We start from the raw sequence: 19830 nt of genomic DNA, 5'->3' as shown, positions 1-19830 counted from the left end.
CTTTTTTCCACCTCTAGTTTGTATATATTTTAAATCACATGTATCAGTATGGATTAATTCTAGATGTTCTATACTTCTTTGCACATTTTGAAATGGGTTTCTATCTAATTTAGCTTCTACACATGTTTCACATTTATGATTAGAGTCATTCTCAAATTTAGTAATAAGTCCATGTTCATTAATTTGTGTGGTGCATCATAATTTACATGTCCCAACCTACCATACCATAAATTAAATGACTCCACAATATAAGTCGAAGATTTAACTTTATTATTATCAATAGAAGTAACAGTAGTCATTACATTCATTTTAAATAAATCATTACTCAAATACCTCTTTCCCACATACATCCCATTTTTAATGAGTACAAATTTGTCAGCCACAAAAACTAACTTAAATCCATTTTTGATAAGCAAAGATCCAGAAATTAGATTCTTTCTTATTTTAGGTACATGAAGAACATTGTTAAGAGTAAGTTCCTTGCCGGATGTCATCTTTAGAACTATTTTTTCTTGGCCTTCAACCTTGGATGTTGAGGAATTTCCCATATAAAAATGTTCTCCTATGTCCACACCATAATAAGTAATAAACATGTTCCTATTGGAATATATGTGTCTAGTAGCACCTGTGTCTACCCACCACCCTTTGTTATTACAAACCAAATTTACTTCAGAGATCACAACAGCAAGGGTCATTTCTTCTACGTCAATTGACAATTTATCTTCCTCTGTCATGTGTGCTTGAAATTTGCTCTTCTTGTAGTTACTTTGTGCTTTCCGATGTCTACATTCATTTGCACGATGACCTTGCTTGTTGTACACAAAGCAGTTTCCTTTGAATTTCTTTGCATTCCCTTGGCTATTATTTTGCCTAGAATACTTTCTCTTTTTCCCATTTTTCTATCCATTCTCAATCACATTAGCTTTGGCTTCCAGGTAATGAGTTTTGATCTTCTTTTCAAAACTTCGATTGTCTTCTTCAATTCTAAGATGAACAATTAGATTTTCAATACTCATTTCCTTACGTTTATGCTTCAAATAGTTCTTGAAATCTTTCCAAGAAGGTGGCAACTTTTCTATAATGGTAGCAACTTGAAAAGATTCACTCAAAATCATCTTTTCAGCATGTATTTCATGAAGAATCAATTGTAGTTCTTCTACTTGGTTCATAACAGTTTTAGAATCCACCATTTTGAAATCTAAAAACCTTCCAACCACAAATTTCTTCATGCCAGCATCCTTAGTTTTATATTTCTTATCCAAGCATTCCCAAAGTTCTTTGGAAGTCTCAATTGGACTATACACATTATATAGTATGTTGTCCAAACCACTGAGGATACAGTTCTTGCATAGAAAATCTCCATGTTTCCATGCGTCCACGGCTGCTACAGTTGTCCTATCTGTTTCATTCTCATTAAGGATAGGAGTCTTCTCATTCGAAAATTTTGCCAAATTCAGAGTTGTGAGATAAAAAAGCATTTTTTGTTGTCATCTTTTAAAATCTGCACCATTGAACTTTTCGAGCTTCTCTCTATGATTCACATGAGCAGGAATCGAATTTTGGCCTGTATTTGCCATTTGTCTGTTAACGAAAGTTACAAACCAAGTAATTTTAAAAAGTATACTTCATGAATTTTGCACAAAATAAATAGCCAAAATATATTAAGCAAAAGTAAAGCTCCAATAATCAAAGTGTGTGTATATATAGAACAAATTATGGAACTTTGTATATATGTATATATATATATATATAAACTAATAGAATGAATATAACTATATAATAATTCTATTGCAACGTAAATGTATAAATGAATTGAAGAACTTTTAACAGATTAAACCCAAAGTCAACAAATCCTAAACATAATGAATTGAAAGTCATAACAATTGAAAATAAAGGCAATTATACAACACCAAGGGACATATCTCTAACGTCAATATGTATTAACCAATAATAAAGCATATAGAGAATAGAATTGAATGTAAATAAATTTTCCAGATCTACGAATATATATATATATATATATCTAAATTAATCAAAGAAAGTTAATTAGCACATAAAACTGAAACTAACAAGAAAACATTGAAGACTTTAAATTCACGGCACTAACTGATGTCAAGCAATGATGATATATATATATATATATATATATGCATATAATTGTTTATGAAAGTGAATTATATTACCAATTGATTAATAAACTCTATATGTATTTATGATAAAAGGATCGGAGAAGAAAAAACAGAGACTAGATATTTAAGTATGTATATATGTGCCAATTAAGAGAAAACAGTTTTTTTTTTTTTTTAAAGAGAAAGAGTAAAATATTTCAATTGGCAATTAAAGAAAGAAATTCTATGTAACCAATTGCCAATTAATTTGAAACTTTAAAGCATAAAACCTGGAAAAATTAACCTATTTGAAACTATATATATATAAACATATGAATTGACCACTCGGCCACTTGTCTGAACTAACTATTACCAAACAATATTAATATATTTTATATAAATATAAAACCGAAATCAACTCAAGTAAAGAAGATATATATATATATATATATATAACCAATTGCCAATTAATTAATTAACACTATATATATATTTTAATAAATGAATCGGACGAAACAGAAAGAAGATATTGAAAAATGTTTATATATGTGTCAATTAAAAGGAAACAAAGAGTGACACGTTTCAATTAACAATTAGATAGAAAATAGAGTACACAACTCGTTTCACATGGCAGAGTAAAGAAAACAGCGAAAACAGAGCACACTTTATTAATCAATTTGTAAAGGCCAACAGTATGAAATAATTGAATAAATTGTATGACTAGATTATGAATAAACTAATAAAGAAAGAAGACTGTATGAACAAATTAAACAATTTAAAAACAACAGTACGTGTAGATCTATATATATATATATATATATAAACACTGATGCTTTGAAAGTTTAAGAAAGCAATTGCCGAACTTATCAAGCAATATAAATTAATCAATTTAAAGATGAATACTATATGTAAATCTGTACATATAATATATATTTATATAAACACTGATGCCTTGCAAAGTAAAGAATGCAATAGCCGAACTTATCAATATAAATTAATTAATATATGCGAAAAGGTGCTTGTGTATGCAAAAACAGACCACGAGAAGCAATAAAGTTTTCCGACGGGATGAACGTATAGAGCAAAGAAAAATTTACAGTAGAAACACCGATTATTGTCTTAAGATTGTTATCCTATATATGGATTTTTACTGCTAAATATATAAACACCAAATACACATACATAAGACGAAGATAATAGAAAAATTTGTTAGTCGAGGCAAGAATTTGATTCTTTGGCCTTATAACAATTTTCATCCCGCACTGATTCTCAATGGATTGATAAATGGCAAATGTATACAATAATTACTTTTTGAGAATAGTAACGTTCCAAATTTTCAGAAACAATAAACAATTTTATGTTTCACTATCTCTCTTTTTATGAATGAATGATACAAAAAACAAAAAATAATGAATGTTTCTTTTTTGTTCTTGTCATTTAGTCGTAGAAAGATAATCGTTATTATAGAAAATATTACATCTATATGAAAAAAATCCAATGTTTCAAACTATACCAAATGTTAAAAGTTAATTCGTTTCCAATAATAGATACATTTCTATTCTGAAAATTTATTTTTTTACTAGAATACTGTTTTTTATTATTTTATTTATTTTAAAATAAAATTCTAGTATTTTAAGTATTATGACAACCAAATAAATAAATAATATTTATAATTTCTATTCACAAATTCCTACAAAAGATAGTTAACCCTTAAATAAAACCTAAATGAAAAATAATAACTATTTTATAAGATGAGTAAGATTCTAGAAATGGGGACATAGGCACTTTAACATTAAATTGTTCTTTCTAAAGGCCAAAAAAAAAGTATTTTATTCTGAAAAAAATAAAAAACTTTAATCATGAAAAAAATCTTTCTTGTCAAAAGGAAAAAAAAAAATCGTAAATTAAATATTTCTTTCTTTTATTTTTATTTTTTAAAAATCGAAGATGATTAGGTAAGTTGAGATGAAAAGACAAGTAGGTGGCCAATTTTAAAAGTCAAAGACAGTTTTTAACGCATAGCAATAAACTACTTGGAGTGGTACCGATAAACCATCCTTACAAGTTTTCTTTTTTTCTTTTTTGTTTTTTTTTGTTTTTTTTGTTTTTTCCTGTTTTCAATATATATGTATATATATATATATATACACAAGTGTTTCTCCCATAGAAGTTGAGCCGGCCATGAAGATTTGTCAAATAAGAAATAGTCAAATTTTGGGAGCTGTCCTCCAATGAAAATAGTCAATATGCATTATACTTTATATAATGCCCATTTCCTAAGGCTTCCACTTACGGGAAAAACATACTAAGACATGAGGAGAGATTCTTGCTTCAGCTGCCACCATTTTCAAATCATTATAATTACAATTGCGTTATGTTTACTGAGTCTAAGTGAACAGCATCTAAGGTATTTTACTATTTTATGAAACTGTTCCTTCACCTCAGCACATCATGCCTATAGCAATGTCAAAGATCCGTTGATCTCTCGCCATGTGTTTACATCTAAGGTATTTCAAATTCAGAATTTTAATTAAAAATAAATAAAAAAAGTCACCACAAATATGAAAGGAAAAGGCATTTAGGTGAACTATTGGGCTTCTTCTTCTCCATTTTCAATTTTCACGGGCTCCTATGGCTTCTTCTTCTTCTTCTTCTTCTTCTCAATTTTCATCAATCTCTTCTGAAAAAAAGCATGAGATTCAAGAAAAATATGATGTGTTTCTCAGTTTCCGAGGTGAGGACACACGCAATACATTTGCTAGCTATCTCTATGCAGCTTTATCAGCAAACCAAATCTCCACTTTCATGGATGATCATGAACTTGAGAGAGGTGATGAAATCTCACCCACACTTCGCAAAGCGATCGAGGAATCCAATATCTGGGTTATCATTCTCTCCGAAAATTATGCTTCGTCTACATGGTGTTTGGATGAGCTGGTTCATATTCTTGAATGCAAGAAAAAAAACAAGCAGAGTGTTGTTATGCCCATCTTTTACGGTGTAGAGCCATCCACTGTAAGAAAACAAAAGGGGAGCTATGGAGCTGCATTTGCTCAACTCGAAGATCGGTTCAGGGACAATATGGAGAAGGTGCATCAATGGAAGGCTGTTTTAACACAAGTAGCCGATCTATGCGGGCTGGATTCCAAGGAATTCAGGTAACTTTCTCTACATCCGAATGAAATTATGAAAGCTGATTAGTTGACATGAATCTTCAAAAAGATAAATATAATCACATATATATTCAAAACAGAACAAAAATACTCTGTTCTTCAAAAATCCTATACGAGATTTTTCTCTGTTTTTTTGTTTTAAATAATTATATATATATATATATATATATGTATCAATTAGATATTGATCCTATTTTTCTAACAACAATATTAATTTCTTAATTTATGTAGGCCTGAGAATAAATTAATTCAACAAATTGTTGAAGATGTTTCAAAGAAATTGCCTAAATATCTTTCATCAACTACGACTACGCATATTAATGGACACCTCATTGGAATTGAAAAAAAGATCAAGGAAATTGAATCAAAATTATGTATTGGCTCAAAAGATGTTCGAATTATAGGCATATGGGGCATGGGAGGTATTGGTAAGACCACCCTTGCAAGTGTTTTATTTCAAAGATTATCATATTCGAAGTTTGAAGGTCATTACTTTCTTTGGAATGTTAGGGAAGAATATGCAAGATATGGACCGGATTATTTGAGAAAGAAACTTCTGTTGGGGTTATTAAATCATGAAGCTATTTTAAGGATGGATTCACCATTTGTAGCATCACCTTTTATTCATAACAAATTACGCCGTAAAAAGGTCCTCATGGTTTTAGATGATGTTGGTACTTCAGTCCAATTAGAAGCATTAGTTGAAGGGTATGATCAGCTTGCCCCTGGAAGTAGAATCATTATTACAACTAGAAATGTGCAAGTGCTTAAGAAAGTAACTGGAAATATTTACAAGGTTGAAGGATTAAATCATAGCGATTCCCTTGAGCTTTTCCATTTGAATACTTTTGGAAAAAAAACTTTTGCAAGAGATCGTTATGAAATGCTATCAATAAGAGTGGCCAGTTATGCAAATGGAAATCCATTAGCTCTTAAGGTTTTGGGTTGTTTCCTTCACTCCAAAAGCAAAGAAGAATGGGAAGCTGCAATAAACAAACTACAAAAAGTTCCTAACCCTCAAATTCAGGATGTGCTGAGAATAAGTTACGAGGGACTAGATGATAAAGAGACTCAGAATCTATTTCTTGACCTCGCATGTTTGTTCAGTCGGCATTTTACAAGAGATCATGTAGAAAGCATATTAGATTTCGATGATTCATTTGTGAAAACAGGAATAAGAATTCTCATTCATAAGTCTTTGATTGAAAGTAGTGACAGTCCCTTAGACAATGAGCTAAGGATGCATGATTTGTTACGACAAATGGGTCAGGCAATTGTGCGTAACGAACATAAAGAACCTGGTAATTGTAGTAGGTTGTGGGATGCCAAGGATATCTGCCAAATATTGGAACGAAGTACGGTAAGTGCAAAACAAATTCATCATTGATGTCTTCTAACAAAAAGAGAGTACCAATACGATCATTTCCAACTGACAATTAATATTAGGTGTTCATACAGAGTTAATAAATTTTCCTTTATATATTTATGTGTATATTGTATCCTTATCAATATCAATGTTCATTTTGACTGTCAGGGGACTGCAGCAGTTGAAGGAATATCACTTAACTTGTCTCAAATTAATAGAGATGTAAAAGTGTGTCCTGCAGCCCTCTCAAAGATGTACAATCTACGAATTCTCAAAATTTATTGTGACAATATTGGTGACAATAACTTCAAACTATTAATTCCTCAGAGCCTTGATTCTTATGATCTTTCTAATCAGCTAAGATATTTTCAGTGGGATTTGTACACTTTGAAATCATTGCCATCAAAACTTTCTCCTGAGAATCTTGTTGAATTGGTATTACGAGGCAGTCATGTTAAGAAACTTTGGAATAATAAAATTCAGGTATGTTTGATTTAGTTATATTGTATTAGCTAATGTCAAGTACATGCATATGCTATATATTGTAACTCCTTTTCTCCATCTTTTTTTGACAGTCTCTTCCGATACTAAGGAGGATCGATCTTAGTTATTCCAGGTTTCTTACTGAGCTACCAGATCTGTCTCAAGCTCCAAATCTTGAAAGCATAAATCTCGAAGGTTGTACAAATTTGGTTCAAGTTCTTTCACCTCTTCAGAATCTTCAGAAGCTTACTTATCTGAATTTGAGTGGCTGCTCCAACCTTAGAGATTTTAAAGAGATATCAAGGAGTACAGGGTACATGGATCTTGTAAAGAGTGGAGACATTAAGAACCTTCTAAGCAACATTTGTCAGCTGAAGTTCACATCTCTCAAAGGTTTTATGCAAAGTTTTACAAACAATTTAACTCTCTACTCATCTCAAGCCCACGTTTCTCATAAATTTCCGAAAAATTTAACTAATTTACATTTGCGTGGGACAAGTATAGAAGAAGTACCCTCGTCAATTTGGTGTCTCTCGGGTCTTGCTCAATTAGATTTGGGTGATTGCCAAAGACTTAAAAGTCTTCCAACCAGCATCTGTGAGTTGAAATCTCTTGAATCGATAGATTTATCTGGTTGTTTAGGACTAGAAAAATTTCCGGAAATTTTAGAGCCTATGGAGAACTTGAAAAAAATTTTCATTAGCAGAGCAGGGCTGCTTAAAGGGTTACCAGAGACCATTGAAAATCTAATTTCTCTCACAACATTATCTATACAATTGTGTGAGGGCATTGAGAATCTCCCAAACAATCTGTGTAATTTAAGGAAACTTCGGTTGATGAACTTCGATGGTTGTTCAAACCTGGAAAAACTGCCTCCCTTTCCACCTGCTTTGGAAGGCTTGGATGTACAATATTGTAGGAGACTGAAATCATTACCAGAGCTTCCATCATCTTGTGTTAATCTGGATGCAAGCTACTGTACATCATTGGATAAAATATCAAATTGGAGGGCGCCATTCCTAGGCCTACACCACTCAGAAATGTCTACTTGGAAGAAATCATCACTAAGTAGTTGGTTTAGCTTTTATGGTTGTCAAAAATTGGATCATAATACACGCAACAACATAGCCATTGAATGTGCAGTAATTAGAGTTCTGTCTGCTGCAGATTTTAAAGAAGATGAGGTGTGTATATATATATATATATATGTTCATTTTTCTCTTTCTGTGCGCTAATTTTAAGAGCTCTGTGATAAAATGTTTATGATTTTCGTCAAATTAGATTAATTTCTTATTCATGATACAGGGCTACATATCTCTTAAGATGTGTTATCCAGGAGATGAAATTCCAAAGTGGTTCACCAATCAAACTCCAGGAACTTCAATGAATATTATGCTTCCTCCATACTGGAATAATGACAACTTCTTGGGTTTGGCTCTCTGCGTTGTTTTTGATCGCAAGAAATTTGAGCCTTTTTTATATGTTAACATCGAATGCAAACTCACTTTCAAAACCACCGATGATGAGCATTCTCATGAATTTGATGATGGTTTGAGACTTAATCACGGCATCATTAGTCCAGATCACATGTTCATATGGTCAGTATCAAAATCATTTTTGCAAAATTCGAAATTGATTGGACTAAGTTGGCCCTGTACTTGTAGCACTGAGGCATCAATTCATTTCCAACGTACGTTCTTCGATCTTGAAGATTTTGGAGTTGACAACTGGGGAAGTGAACATTGTGAGATAAAGAAGTGTGGGATATGGTTGGTATACAAGGAAGATATAGAGAGATTTGATGCAGAAACTAAAAGTAAGAGAAAGAGAAGCTTTGATGAATATTGTGAAGCAAGTGGAAGCTGTGAAGTTGTTGACTCTCATCAGGATGATGACGATGATCAATCGCATCATATGATTAATTCAAAGAAATTCAAGTCGATGTGACTGCTCAAAGATGCAGAGCATTTGGATGTTAAGGAACCAAAAAAGAAAAGCAGAACAATTTGGCTCTACAACTAAGAGAAACATGCTTATCGTTACTTTCAAATAATTTAACAAGCCATAAGGTAATATTATGTAACAAGCATTGAAAACATGTTTATTTAAAAAAGTTGTTCTGCGAATTTTCCTAATATGTACTAAAAACATGTTTATTTAAAAAAGCCTTGTCTATGAAATTTTCCACGTTAATATTCATTAATTTTGCTGATCCTCGATTTGGCTTGACTTTTACTTTCAGGTTATGAAGAATTCATGTTTGAGTTATCTATGCAGACATGACTAACATCTAATTATCTTGAAATAAAAGGTAGGATACCTTGGAAAAGCACTCTCTCCCTAGATCTTTTCTGTTCAATGCATAGTAATAATTGGAATTTCTTGTTGGTGTACACGTACCAGTATTCCAACAAGCAACATGCGGTTAAACACTTGGAATCCTTCGATTTTTGCTTAATATGGATTGTATTTTATTTTCATTTTTCGATAAGCAGACTGCAATATATCTAGTAAGCAAGCTTTATGGGTTCACTGTCATATTTTGATTATTTTTCAAAGTAAAAGTGCCAGTACTCTGCTCCATAGAACTGAAAGTGGTGCATTGCTTGCTATTGCTGAAGAAGTTTAGATGCATATGTCATTCATGGTGATATATAATCATATTCACTACTAGTTTGCTTTGTTTCCTTTTAGTAGTGCTGGGGTTGAACAGAATATTTTGTAGTTAATTTATATGAGTCTGGCTTTTGTCTATAAAATACATGAACTGGGCAGTATTGATATGTTCTTGATGTTAATTTTGTTCATCCACAATTTGGCGTGTCTTTTTTACTTTCAGGCTATGAAGAATCCGTGTGTGAGCTATGCAGACAACATAATGCTTAGCTTCAAATGTGGTGTGGCATCTTTGGAAAAGCTCTCGTCCTTTTGTCTTTTTTCTGATCATCTCATGGGAATGCTCTGTTATAGTGATGTAAGTATGAATTTCTTTAACCAGTGTGAACCTTTGTACATATATTCGCATAACAAATTAAATAATATAGACATCACGTTACCTAGGAAATATGATTCTGAGTTGTTTATGATGAATTTTAAGGGTAAATACGCCTTTGCATCCAGTGGAACATTCTTAACTCTCTGAGTAATTATTATGTGTATTTGAAAGTCTCTCTAATTTGTTACTAATTGTACTCAATAAGCAGCACTGGAATTTTTTTACTGCAATCATATCTGTGACGCATGTTTCTAAGTTACTGACCTGATTTACTACAAGTTTTGCTTTGTTTCCTTTTAGTAGTACTGGCCTTCAACAAAGCTTTTTTGTACTTAAAGTATATGGTACTATCATTGTCTGCCAAATACCTGAACTGCAAAATATTTGCTTTCTATTTAAGCTGTGTATCTATCTGTAGTCAGCAATATGTATGAAACTCTCCAAGTGTTTTTTCTATATAAAGTCTGTTTGAGAGCAAGATTGATCAAATATAGAAAAATGACACTTTATTCCATGTTTTCTTTCCTGTTCCTTCCTTGTCCTACAAGTATCCAGTTCCCATGGGGAAAAAAAAAATGCCCAAGATACAACAGGGCCTTAATAAAAACCAACTTCATTAGTGCAAGAACTACAGAGTGGCCTCAGATCTTTCCAACCACCTAAAATTGAAAATACCATATAAGCACAAGCTAATTACATATTAATGGCCATTCGTAGATAAAACTTACTTAAAAGTATAATCAGTAGAAACAAATAATATTTTTTTTTATTTTACAGAGAAATTGTACATGATTACTTGGGGAGAACTCTTTTCATCTCTCTCTTTTATTTATTTAGTTTTTTCCAAATCAAGACCATGAGGTAATTAACCAAACTTAATTCAATGTTAGGTATTGTTAATTGTTTCTTTTGTTAGCCAGCTTATATAGTTTAGTCCAATTTTTAGGAGTTGATGCGGTTGTGATCATAGAACTTTTTTTCCACAAACTTAGACCAAAGAAAGTACATGAAAATTTGGAGGAAACAACCGAGAAATTTCCTGGTTTACCAATATGAGTTTCAGTTTCTTACTAGTTATGTGGAAAAAAAAGAGTAACAAGAAAAAAATGAAGCTATAACCCTCAAACCACCCCAAATTGATAATCCAATGGTAGATAAAATAATAGCTAGTCAACTTCAAAAAAATTAATTGCATATTAATGAATATTTATATATAGTTAGTTGTCTCTTTTGCTATCCATCTTTCATATATAGTTTGGTCCATTTTCATAAAGAGTTTTTGAAATTTTTAGTTTAAGGATGACGTTAGTTAGGCAATAAACCAAAAACTCTGGTGTGCTGTGCAACTAATCTCACATTTGGAATCTTATGGTCAATCAACGAAAGTTAAAAATCTTATGAAAAATGATTAGATGAGAGAAAAATTAGTTCCGAGTTACCCTTTTTTTTTTTTTTTTTTTTGGCCTCTCTGTGCCAGCTTGTGGGGTCCTTAGTAGCTGGACAAGCACTTTTATATTCTTCACTAAGGGAGTTTTAATTTGTAAACATGGCTTCTTCTTCTTCTTCTCCTTCTTCACCTCCTCCTCCTCCTCCTCCTCTTTCTTTGCCAATCTCTCTTCAACAAAAGCATGAGATTCAAGAAAACTATGATGTGTTTCTCAGTTTCAGAGGTGAAGACACACGCCATAAATTTGTTAGCCATCTTTATGCTGTTTTATCTGCAAAGCATATCTCAACTTTCATGGATGATCATGAACTTCAGGTCGGTGATGAAATTCCACTCACACTTAGCCAAGCTATCCAGAATTCCAAAATCGGGGTCATCATTTTCTCGAAAAATTATGCTTCATCTACATGGTGTCTGAATGAACTGGTGGAAATTCTTGAATGCAAGAAAAGAAATAAGCTGAGTGTCATCATTCCAATCTTTTATGAGATAGATCCATCGGATGTACGACAACAGAAGAGGAGTTATGGAGTTGCATTTGCTGAACTTGAAGAACGTTTTAAACACAGAGTGGAGAAGGTGCTTCAATGGAGGGTTGCATTGACAGATGCGTCTAATATAACTGGATTGAATTCGACGAAATCCAGGTAAATGATTTATTATTAGCAGTAAGTAGTGCAAAATCGGTTCTGTCTGATAATAAGGCCCAATATATGTAAATATATATATATATATATATATTGAAAATAAAATGAAAAATTTTTACTAAATCAATCGTAAATTTTCATTTACATGTCTTCAGTTTTATCATAATATCAATTGGATGTATTCTTTTGAAAAATTATAATTTACTTCCCTCCTATTTTTCAAAAATATTAAAATTGGCTCATTTATTAATTTTTATTAGTTAATTTTAATAATTAAATACTAAAATTGTATTTTTAAAAGATTATTCAATTATAAAATATTAATTTTTAATATTTTTTAATTTTAACTGTTAAAATTAATTAATAAAACTGACAAAAATGGGCAAATGAGTCATTTTTGATGTTTTAAAAAACAGAAAAGAGGTAGATGCAGATTTTTAAAAAAATATGGAGTCTTAATAATATTAGCTATAAATCAGCACCAGCAGGACACATACTAAATGAACAAAGTCAGAGAGCCATGGAGTCCTAAAACTAAACTTAAAGCATAATGGGCTAGCTTGTGAGCTACCCTCTTTTCCCTTCGTCGTATGGGAACAAGAAAATTATTGGCCCAAGAATTTAAAAGGCCCCATAATTTATTTCACATTTTGAGTAATCATATTTATAACCTGGACTTATATATATATATATATATAGACTTGGCCTACTAACTAGAACTACTAATAATATTTAGAATGTATTATAACTATTATTAAAAAAAATAACTTTTTTAAAGAAAAATTTCATTTAGATCCATTAGATTTTTTTTTTGGTTATTATACTTAGATTCTATACTTTTAGAACATATTATTGATCTTCTTTCAATTTTTTATATTTGTCAAAACATACCTAACTCCTGTATGTATGTGTGCGTGCGTGCGTGCGTGCTTGTGGGTGTTTGGGTGCATGTGTGTGCATGCGTGCTTGAGTGTGTGAGGGTTTTTTTTTTTTTTTAATAAATTAAAATCAATATTTTCTAATTAATAACCTTGTAAAAATAATATTTTAGCTTTTAACTATTAAATTTAATGAGTAAAAAAATGATGGATTAAGTTAATTTTAATAGATATAAAAACTAAGTATTGGATGTTAGCAATAATTTTTAAAAAATATATGAAATCTAAATGTAATTAAGACCAAATAAAAAAGGTTTAAATGAAATTTGTTATTTTTTTAAATGTTTTAAAAGCTCCTAATATAGTTATGTTTTAAATTCCCCATTTCTTATAAAAAAATGGCATGTGTCATCATCAATAGATTTTCAACATAATTATTTGTTTGGTATAGCTTACAAAAATAGAATTTTTATCAGTATAACTTTTCATAATAGATCTTTTTTAAAAAAAAAATTTACTAAAAAATAAACAATTGTTTGGCAGTTAGTTAAAAAAGTATTATGAACATTTGATTGAGTGTTTATCAACATTATAAAATGTTTTGTACTCAATTGCGTAGAATATTATGTTTTTATTATACGTCAAATATTTTTTTGTATAAGTAATGTTAATTAATAACAATATTACTACACAAAAATTAATGTGGTAAAGTTTATCGTTTATAAATTATATTATTTTAGGTTTATTGTTTAGATTTTAGCTAACGTATTAATTCTTTAAATATATACAAAAATAAAAAATAATATTTGGGAACTAAAGGAAAATAGCGTGAGGAGCCAAAACATTTTTAGCAATTGAATTTTATGGAGGGCTTAATTATTGATAAATTGTGTATTTTTATTAAAATAGCAACGAAAAAAAGGTATGTAATAAAGTGTTTGTTTTGGTAATTATGGTAAGTGAGAAAGTTTTTGCAAAAAAATAAGAGTAGAGCTTTTTTAAAAGGCTTAAAACTTGGCTTTTCCATAATTGTCTAAAAAATCTTCTTTGTTGTCAACAAGTAATTGATAACTATAGCCAAACACCTATATTTTTTGCAAAAATTAATTTTGGCTCTTAAATAGAACTTTTTGATTAACAAAAAGCTATACCAAATATAAGCTAAATTCATAGCATTTTTGTGTTTAAGTTGCATTTACCAACAAAAATATGAAAGCATTATCATTAGGTATATTATGCCACATGATTGATTAAAAAAATTAATTTATAAATTCCAGATTGAAACAATAAGATAGTGAACAATAATGAAAAACAGTCAATAAATATTATTATTTTCATTTTTCACCGGCAACAACAGCAATAAATATAGGATGTAAAAATTGAATAAATCAAACAGCTTATTTATATTTAACTATTTTTCTTTTATATTGAGATTTGGTGAGTACTATTTTTCATACAATTGTATTTTCCTCATTTTTCTAGGGGTGAGAATGAGTTTGTTCAAAAAATCGTCAAAAATATTTTAAAAACATTGCTACAATGTCAATCATCATATGAGCAATATTTCAAGGGATTCATTGGAATTACAGAAAAAATAAAGAAAATTGAATCGCTATTATCCATTGGCTCAAAAGATATTCGCTTTATTGGTATTTGGGGCATGGGAGGTATCGGGAAGACTACCCTTGCTAAAATTGTATTTCAAAAATTATCAAACTCTCAATCATTCGATCGTTGCTGTTTCCTTGAAGATGTTAGAAAAATACATAAAGGATCCGGTGGATTAGATCATCTGACAAAGGATGTTATATCTTGTTTATTGAATGAGAAAACTATTCGAAAGATGGATACCCCCGTTGAAGCTTTTTCTCCTACTATTTTTCAGAGACTTCGATGTGTAAAGGCACTTATTGTTTTGGATGATGTGGATAGCTCAACCCAATTAGAAGCTTTTGTTAATGGATGTTGTGTACTTGCTCCTGGAAGCAGAATCATTGTTACAACTAGAGATGAGCAAGTGCTTAAGACAGCAACCGATAGTATTCACAAGGTTGAGAGGTTAAATGACATTGAATCTCTTGAGCTCTTCCGATTATGTGCTTTTCGTGAAAACTCTTCAACAATTGATTATGAAATGGTGTTAGAGGCAACAAGATATGCTCATGGGAACCCACTAGCCCTTAAGGTCTTGGGCTCTTCCCTTTGCCGTAGACCTAAAGATGAATGGGAAAATGTATTGAAGAAGCTGAAAAATAATCAAAATTTGGAAATTAAAGAAGTGTTGAAAATCAGTTACGATGGGCTGGATAATGGAAGCAAGGATATGTTTCTGGACATTGCTTTCTTATTTAATTCATCTTTTACAAGAGACCATGCAAAAAGCATCTTAGGTGATGCTGTGGAAATGGAAATAACTCTTCTCATTGAGAAGTGTTTAATTGAAGATGATGAAGGTAACGAGCTACAGATGCATGATTTGCTGAGGCAAATCATGCATCCGTAGCTCGTTACCTTCATCAGGCAAATGGGTCGGGAAATTGTACGTGATGAAGATAAAGAACCTGGTAAACGCAGTAGGTTGTGCGATGCCTATGGAAGTTTGTGATGAATTTGAAAATTGTACAGTAAGTATAAATGCATTATTCATTTCTTCTAAAAGTGATAGAATTCTTCTTACAAAACCATTTCAAACAAACAAAATTAGGTCCATATATATACCAACAAGTTCTGAATAAATTTAGCTTTATTGTATCCTATTTATAATATTGATGTTCATCTTAAATGCCAGGGAACCGCAGCAGTTGAAGTCATATCATTGGACATGTTTGAAATTGAAAAAAATGTGATAGTGCATCCTGGAGCCTTCTCAAACATGCGCAACCTACGACTTCTCAGAGTTTATTATGGTCATTATTATACTGATAGAAATGAGTGGATCCTCAAGTTCAAACTGTCCATTCCTCTAGCTCTTCACTCTTATCTTTCTACTAAGTTAAGGTTTTTACAATGGGACTCATACCCTTCGAAATCGTTGCCATCACAATTTAATCCTGAGAATCTTGTTGGACTTCTACTGCGTGGCAGCCATGTTGAAAAGCTTTGGAATACTCGTAAAGTTGTGGTATGCTTAATTTAGTTATATTGAATTACATGTTAAAGTGCATGCATATATGAAGTAATAATTAACCCCTTTTCTCCTTTGTTTGACAGTATCTTCCGGTGTTAAGAAGGATGGATCTTAGTTTTTCCAAGTTCCTTACTCAAGTACCAGATCTGACACAGGCTCCTAATCTGGAAAAGATAAATCTTGAAGGCTGTACAAGCTTGGTTCAGTTTCGTTCATCTCTTCAAAATATTGACGAGCTTACTTGTCTAAATTTGAATGGCTGCTCCAAACTTAGATATGGTGAAGGGATGTTACGGAGTACAGAGGAATTATCTGAAAGTTGGATCCTAAAGTTAATAAGCAATGTATGGCCCTACCCATCTCAGGCACACATTTCTCAAAAGTTTGCACCCAATTTAAGATGTTTAGTTTTACGTGAGACAGCTATAGAAACAGTGCCCCCATCAATTTGGTATCTGTCGGCTCTTGTTGAATTAGATTTGGGGTTTTGCAAAAGACTTAAAAGTCTTCCAACAAGCATTTGTCATTTGAAATCTCTTGAATCATTATATCTAAAAGGTTGTGAGAAACTGAAAAAGCTGCCAGAAATCTTGGAGCCTATGGTACGGTTAAAGCAACTTTATTTAAGTGAGAGTGGGATTAAAGAGTTGCCAGAGTCGACTGAAAATCTAGTATCCCTTAAAATTTTATGTATGAATGAATGCCAGTACCTTGAGTTTCTCCCCAACAGTCTAGGTAAATTAAAGAACCTTAGCCTGATGTCGCTCTACTACTGTTCAAAAATTCAAGAATTGCCTCCCATTTCACCATCTTTGAACACCTTGTGTGTGAGTTATTGTCATAGATTGAAATCTTTGCCAGAGATTCCATCTCAATTTTTAAGATCTTTACCAAAGATTCCAACTCGACTTTTAAGTGTTTGTGAACGTGGCTGTACATCATGGTCTGATTACTTTACATTTTACGGTTGTGAAAAACTGGATCAGAACACACGCAACATGCTTGCTGATCAGGCACTATTTCATATTTTGTCTCGTCTGAATGGATTCTCTGTATGTATATCTATTTCTCTTCCTTTGCTGAGATGGTTTTTAATTTTTGAGCAAGTTGATTAATTTCCCGCTCATGAAACAGGCCAGTGGTTGTCGTTCAGATTATTTTTGCTATCCAGGAGATGAAATTCTAGAGTGGTTCGACCATCAAACTTGTGGGAATTCAATCAGTAATATTGTATCTCCTTCAAATTGGAATGATCCCGAATTCTTGTCTTTAGCTTTCTGCATTGTTCTTCATCAGAATACAATTGTCTTGGGTACAGATTTTAAAGTCAAATGGAAATTCAATTCCCAAACCATCCCTTTTTGGAATTCGTTTCCAAATCTTTGGCCCAACAAAGTTAGGGATAGGGAGAGTTCAGATCACGTGTTCATGGCGCATGTAACAAAATCGGTTTTGCGACAGAAAATGGATGATCTAAAATGGCCAAATACTTGTTGCACTGACGTCTCTTTCCATGCCTATTTGGGTCCAAATGAGTCTCGCGAGATTAAGAAGTTTGGGGTTCAGTTTATATACAGACAAGACTTAGAGAGGTTATATGAAAAAACTGAAAGACAGAATAAGAGACGCTTCAATGAATGTTGTGAATCAAGTGGAAGTGAAGCTGTTGATTCTCTTGAGGAAGAAGACGATTATAAACGACATTTCAAGATATACAAAAATATGGGAGGGCTTATAAGGTAAATCGCATTTACACTTCTTTTTTTTTGGGGACAAATTAATTTGTAGGAGTAAATATACTCTGTTTAGAATTTTGTAGAATTTTGGTGGTATAAATATATAAACTAACAAGTTTAAAAATTGGAAGGTAATCTCCAAAACAGATGTTGTCTTTTGTTCAAAACGTTAAACACATAGGAAATTAAATTATTTGTCACGAAAAGTATTTGGAGGATTTTTCATGTAGATGTTATGTGGTTAATTATTTAGAGGGGTGTTATATATATATATATATATACACACACACACCACACATATATATATATATATATATATGTGTGTGTGTGTGTTGTGGTTTAGTTTTGTTCAAGAAGTTTACTATCCCAATAATAAAAAGACATGTGACAACGGCTTTAGTTATTGAGCTAGATGTGAAAAGGGATTTCTCGTACGGTATACGGCGCACCTTTCTTAGTGAAAGAGGAAGGAGAGAAAACAAGAGAGAGAGAGAGAGAGAGAGTTTTCTGTATTTTTCCGGTGATTTCCATGAAAACTCATGGTCTGTGTGTGTGGGTTTGATCTGGGAAGAAGAAAACAGAGAGGGCATGTGTTCAGGGCCGGCTTTGGGCATGGGAATGGCGCATGCCTAGGCCTCCATTTTATTGGTACCAAAAAAAAAAAATCCATATATATATATATATATTTATACATGTATTTATTAAATAGAATACAATTATTAGTTTATTTTTCGAAACATAAGGATTTTGACTTAAAATGAATTTTAAATTATTTCTAATTGATTATTTATTTTTTTTGGTGAATTATAATTGATCAGTTATTGTAATAATTATATTTAATTATTTTACCTTTGGAATATAATACCAATTAAATTCAATTAAACATTTTCTATTGTATAATAAATTATATTTTAATGATAAAAAAAAAGAGAAAAATATGTTAAATATTTCTCTTGTTTATGCATTTTTTCTATCTTGCTCATTTATTTTCATCTATTTTTATTTATTCATCTTTTATATTTGTTTAATTTTGCTATCTAACCTATATAATTTGCAATTTTTAATCCAACTGGTTCTAAAATAGAAGGTAATCTCTAAAAAATCTATTTTACTAAAAATAATGTTTAATTAAGGCCCCAAATATTGTTTTTTGCCTAGCGCCTCAAGAATTGTTGAGACGGCCCTGATTGTGTTTGTAATCTGAAATTATCTTGCAATGGCTTGTTTTCATAGTGCGTTGTTGGCACATTATCAGAACTGGATGTGAGTTCTCATCTTGAGAGCTGAACCAATATAAAAATCTGTGTCTCTATTTTAGTTTAGGTCCTGGTATTTTGTTTGTTGAGTTAGATCTGCTGGTATATTAGTTTCTCATCTAGTTTTGCAGCATCTATACGTAAGAAACAAGGTAGATTACGGTATTTGCTGTCACAGTTTATATTGGTGAATTTTGTTTATCATCATTTGGCATGTTTTATTGGTTTCAGGCTTTGAAGAATATGTGTGTGAGCTGTGCAGACACCACGGCACGTAGCTTCAAATGAATGGTTCTGGCATTAGTCTATAAAATACATGAAGTGTGAAGTCTTGACATGTTCTTGATTTTAATTACAATATTGGCATGCTCACTTTAACTTTAAGCAGTGTATCTGTCCGAAGTCACTAATATGTACGAACACTCGCAAGTATTTTCTCTATAAAGTCTGTACTGATTTAAGCTAATATGCTTTGACAGTGAATTAAATCTAGAAAAAATGACACTTTTATATATATAGTGTGACATTGGATAGGTGGATTTGAGCATTATCCTACAGGCTTTTAAACTTCCATTGATTTTTTTTGTTTTGTCTTACATATACTTGAACTACTC

The 19830-nt window shown here is 31.5% G+C and overlaps 3 protein-coding genes across 3 annotated transcripts; all 3 read left to right on the top strand.

Moving 5' to 3' along the window:
- The first annotated feature begins 4422 nt into the window (after positions 1-4422).
- On the top strand, positions 4423-6809 carry LOC132803946 (disease resistance protein RUN1-like). Its single transcript, XM_060817799.1, has 2 exons — positions 4423-5266; positions 5513-6809. Exons 1-2 carry the CDS (start codon positions 4740-4742, stop codon positions 6666-6668), a joined length of 1683 nt encoding a protein of 560 aa, XP_060673782.1. The 5' UTR covers positions 4423-4739; the 3' UTR covers positions 6669-6809.
- Positions 6810-6899: 90 nt separating this feature from the next.
- Positions 6900-9077, top strand: LOC132804066 (disease resistance-like protein DSC1). Its single transcript, XM_060817968.1, has 3 exons — positions 6900-7130; positions 7223-8314; positions 8436-9077. Exons 1-3 carry the CDS (start codon positions 6900-6902, stop codon positions 9075-9077), a joined length of 1965 nt encoding a protein of 654 aa, XP_060673951.1.
- Positions 9078-9119: 42 nt separating this feature from the next.
- LOC107429768 (disease resistance-like protein DSC1) lies at positions 9120-19742 on the top strand. The gene is made up of 10 exons (XM_060817967.1): positions 9120-9199; positions 9373-9441; positions 9970-10104; positions 11888-12219; positions 14580-15581; positions 15622-15721; positions 15886-16218; positions 16308-17276; positions 17359-17963; positions 19448-19742. The coding sequence occupies exons 3-10, from the start codon at positions 9973-9975 to the stop codon at positions 19452-19454; spliced, it is 3480 nt and encodes a 1159-aa protein (XP_060673950.1). The 5' UTR covers positions 9120-9199; positions 9373-9441; positions 9970-9972; the 3' UTR covers positions 19455-19742.
- Positions 19743-19830: the final 88 nt, after the last annotated feature.

Source organism: Ziziphus jujuba, chromosome 6 (genome assembly GCF_031755915.1).
Source record: "Ziziphus jujuba cultivar Dongzao chromosome 6, ASM3175591v1".
In the NCBI taxonomy this organism is placed as follows: Eukaryota; Viridiplantae; Streptophyta; class Magnoliopsida; order Rosales; family Rhamnaceae; genus Ziziphus; species Ziziphus jujuba.
The sequence above is the reverse complement of the archived record's forward strand: the minus strand, read 5'-3'. Positions and strand labels throughout refer to the sequence as shown.